At 60.6% G+C, this 4,018-nt stretch overlaps 1 protein-coding gene across 2 annotated transcripts in view; it reads left to right on the plus strand.

The window, feature by feature from the left end:
* ATXN7L2 (ataxin 7 like 2) overlaps positions 1-4,012 on the plus strand; it is a 5,389-nt gene extending 1,377 nt beyond the window's left edge. The window contains exons 3-8 of one of the 2 annotated variants that reach the window (XM_015650384.2): positions 72-255; positions 339-601; positions 1,936-2,018; positions 2,104-2,330; positions 2,900-3,080; positions 3,229-4,012. In XM_015650384.2, coding sequence (XP_015505870.1) covers positions 72-255; positions 339-601; positions 1,936-2,018; positions 2,104-2,330; positions 2,900-3,080; positions 3,229-3,354 — 1,064 coding nt within the window. In that variant the 3' untranslated portion in view covers positions 3,355-4,012. The remainder of the gene's footprint in view (positions 1-71; positions 256-338; positions 602-1,935; positions 2,019-2,103; positions 2,331-2,899; positions 3,081-3,228) is intronic. The other variant, XM_015650385.2, reaches the window with a different exon arrangement.
* Positions 4,013-4,018: the final 6 nt, after the last annotated feature.

The following is a 4,018-nucleotide window of genomic DNA, read 5'->3' on the forward strand; positions in this document are numbered from 1 at the left end:
ATCCCATCCCATCCCATGGATCCCATCTCATCCCATGGATCCCATCCCATCCCATCCCACCCTCCTGGCAGAACGCCGGCACGGCCCGCTCAGCAAGCTCTATGCCCGTGCCACCGCATGCCACGTCGCCGTGAACGGGCAGCCGGTGCCTGGCAGGACCCCGGGAGCGGCCAAAGCCCTGCAGGAGAAACATCCTGGTGCCCGTGGGAGAGCCCAGCCCCTCCCTGAGCACACGGACAAGGATAACAACCTGTGGTGAGCGCTGGGACGGGAGACGCTGATGCTCTCTTGTGGGGTCACTTTGATCCTACCCCTCCTCCCCAAAATTCTCTCCGCAGCTTGTTTGTGCCCGTGGTGAACCTGGAGAAGATTCCCAGCATTCCCAAACCGGACGGGCACGGGATCAAGGTGCCCCCCAAAGCCGTCCCCACCAACTCCAAGGAATCCCTGGGGAAACCCGCGGCTGCCGCGGTGCCCAGAGAGCCCCCGGTGCCGGCCGGGGTCGGGGGGGATTCGGCCATGCCGGAGAGCATCCCTGCTCCGGGGGAGAAGGATGTGGGGGCCCCCAAAGCGCCCCCCAGGTCCCACAGGAAGCTGGCGCGTGAGTCCCCCCTTTCCTTGCCGGCCGTGGGGGGGAGGCGGATGATCCCAGCGGGACATCCCGGTGCCGGAATTCCGGTGGCCGGGTCTAGCAGTGGGGTAGGTACCAGGGGAGTGGCTCCCCCCTCTCCTCTGGTGGGTTTGGGGGGTCCCTGCCCTCCCCCCAGTTCCCATCATCCTGCAGTTTTAGGGCCCCCACTTGACTGCTCCCAAGGAATGGCCGCAGCAAGAGTGGGAGCCGAGGATGGAACCCCAAATTCCCACGTGTTCCTCCAAAAAATCAAACACGTGTCCCCCATAAAAATCTGGAGGTAGGACACATGTCCCCCCACAATATTGGGGGTTGAACTTGTGTCCCCCACAAAAACATAAGAATTGGATATGTGACCCCCAAAAATATGGGGGTAAAATGTGCATTTCTCCCAAAATATGAGAGTTGAATGCCTGTCCCCCAAAATAGAGGCGTTGAACATATGTCCCCCCCAAAATTTTGGCATTTGAATGTGTATCCCTCCAAAATATGGAGGTCAAATGTGCATTCCCCCCAAAATATGGGTGCTAAATGCACGGTCCCCCAAGATACGGGGGTTGAACACATGTTACCCCCAAAATACATGGGTGAAACATGTGTCCCCCAAAATAAAGGGGTCAAATGTGTATCCTCTGAAAATGTGAGGGTTCAACATGTGGCCCCCCAAAATTATGGGGGTTGGACATGTGTCCCCCAAAAATATGGGGGTTGGACATGTATCAATCACCCCAAAATACAGGGGTTGGACACATATCCCTCCAAAATATGGGGGCCAAATGTGTCATCCCTCCCAAAATATCAGGGTATAACACATGTACCTCCCAAATATGGGGTTCAAACGAGTATCACCCCAAAATATGTGTGTCAAACGTGTGTGCCACCTCAAAATACGGAGTTTGGATGTGTTGTCCCCCAAAATTTGGGGTTTGGACATACGTCACCCCAAAAGATGGGTGTTGGACGCATGTTCCCCAAAATATGGGAGTCAAATGTGTCCCCCTACCCCAAAATACGGGAGCCAATTTCTGCTGTGCCCACAGACACACCCAGGTGACAGCAATGACATTAGCAGATGAAAATGGGGGGGTCACCCCAGGGAAGGAGCAAAAAAGGGGGGAGCTTACCCTGCAGAGGGGCAAAAAGGGGAGGGAGCAGCACATGGTGACCTCCCCCCACACACCCCAAAACCTCTCAGGGCTGTGTCCACCCTCAGAGCTGCTCCGAGGGGTGGGTGCTCCATGCCCAGCCCTAGTGGGGGTGTTGGGGTGCCCCCCCAGCACCCGCTGCCTCCATGTCCCCCCCAGGTAAGGAGTGTGACCTGAACCGGCAGTGTGGGGTGCGGAACCCCGACACCAACAAGCTCTGCACCCGCCTGCTGACCTGCAAGGTAGTGGAAAACGGGGAGGGGACACCCCAATTATCCCCCCCTGGGGGTTTTGGGGGGTCCTGAGCCCCTCCCTGCTGTCGCCCAGATCCACTCGGTTCACCAGCGCCGGGAGGTGCAGGGTCGGGCCAAGGATTTCGATGTGCTGGTGGCCGAGCTCAAGGCCAGCACCCGCCGAGGGGACCCCCCAAAAGACAGGAGCCCCCCTGAGAAGGACCCACTGCACCCTGCCCTGCAGGACACCCCCTCACTGCTGCAGCCCCCCAATACCCCTCCCTGCCGAGCCAGGCTGTCCCACTGCTTGCACCCCACCAGGTGAGTACCCCATGGATTTGGGGGGGTTCCATCTCACCCTCTCCCCACCTGAATTGGGGAGGGGGATGCATTGGAAGGGCAGGAATGGGAGTGGGGATTTGGGGGGGGGTCCATCTCACCCTCTTCCCACCTGAACTGGGGGAGGATGTGGTTTGGAGCAGGGATTTGTGGGGTCCCATCTCACCACCTGAATTTGGGAGGATGTGGGTGGGAGCAGTGATTTGGGTGGTCCTGTCTCACCCCCTCCCCACCTGAATTAGGGGAAGATGTGGCTGGGAGCTGGCTTTTGGGGGGTCCCATCTCACCTTTCCCCACCTGCACTGGGGGATGTGGCAGGGCAGCAGGAATGTGAGTGCAGAATGTGGGGTCCTGTCTCAGCCCCTCTGCGCCTCAATTGGGAGGGGAAGTGGATGGAAGCGGGGATTTGGGGAGGGTCCCATCTCACCTTTCCCTGAACTGGGGGGCACACTGCAGGCATTAGGAGTGGGGATTTGGTGTGTGGGGGAGAGAATCGTCTCACAGTGACCCCCCCCAGTATCGAGCACCCCAAAACGTCCCCCCCGGTGCAGGGCCCGACTTTCCTCTGACAGTGACCCTGAGGATGCTCCGGCCACCTCTGGGGAGGGGAGCGTGGAAAGCTTCCCCCTCCCCCTGCCCAAGGGGGGCAGCCGCGTGTCCAGCGAGGAGAGCGAAGAGGAGGGGGGCGAGGAGCCCCCCCGGACCCCGATGCGCCCACCACGGCCTCAGGCGGTGAGTGAGGGGACCCCAGAGCGGGGCAGGGACCCCCAACTCCTCCAGCAGCCCATCCTCGCGTCCTTTTCCCGGCTCAGTGCCAGGCGGGTGGTGGAGGCGGGGGTTTGGGGGGGCTGCAGTGACCCTGGCACGGTGACCCCCCCAGTTCTGCACCTTCGGGAGCCGCCTGGTCACCCCGGGCTGTTACGTGTTCGACCGACGGCTGGACCGGTTCTGCGCCGCGCTGGGCTCCATGCTGGAGCGGCACCTCAGCGCACACAGGTGGAGGTGAGGGGGCCCCGGCTGCTGAGGGGGGCAGGGGACAAAGCCACACGGACACAGAGAGGGTTTGTGCTCCACCAGGTCCCGGAATGGTGTTGGGATTGGTGGGGAGGAAGGAAGCGGGGATTTGGGGGGATCTTGTTGCACCCCCTCCCCATTCAAACTGAGCGGGGTGAGGATGCAGGGATGAGAGTGGGAAACTGGAGGGGGTCTCATTTCACCCCATTCCGACCCAAACTGATGAGGATAAAGTGGGGATGGAGGGATGGGAGCAGGATTTGGGACCCCCTCCCTACCTGGATCAGGAAGGATTGAAGGGGACAAAGATGGGAGTGAGGATTTGAGTGGTCCCGTTTCACCCCCTTCTCACCGAAATTGGGAAGGACAAGACGGGGATGCAGGACTGAGAGCAGAGATGGGGGGAGGGGAGGTTGGGTTTCACCCCCTCCTCCCCTGAACTGGGGTGGAACAAGGCGGGGGTGTAATGGGGATTTAAGGGTTTCACCCCTTCCCACCCAAACCCGGGAGGATAAGGTGGGGATGCAGGACTGGGAGCGAGGATTTGTGGGGGTTCCCATCTCACCTCTCCCCCCGCTGAACTGGGGGGACGTGGTTGGGAGCAGGAGTTTTGGGGGTTCCCCATCTCACCCGCCCCCTCCCTTCCCACAGGAAGA

This window comes from Parus major, chromosome 26, assembly GCF_001522545.3.
Source record: "Parus major isolate Abel chromosome 26, Parus_major1.1, whole genome shotgun sequence".
Taxonomy (NCBI): domain Eukaryota; kingdom Metazoa; phylum Chordata; class Aves; order Passeriformes; family Paridae; genus Parus; species Parus major.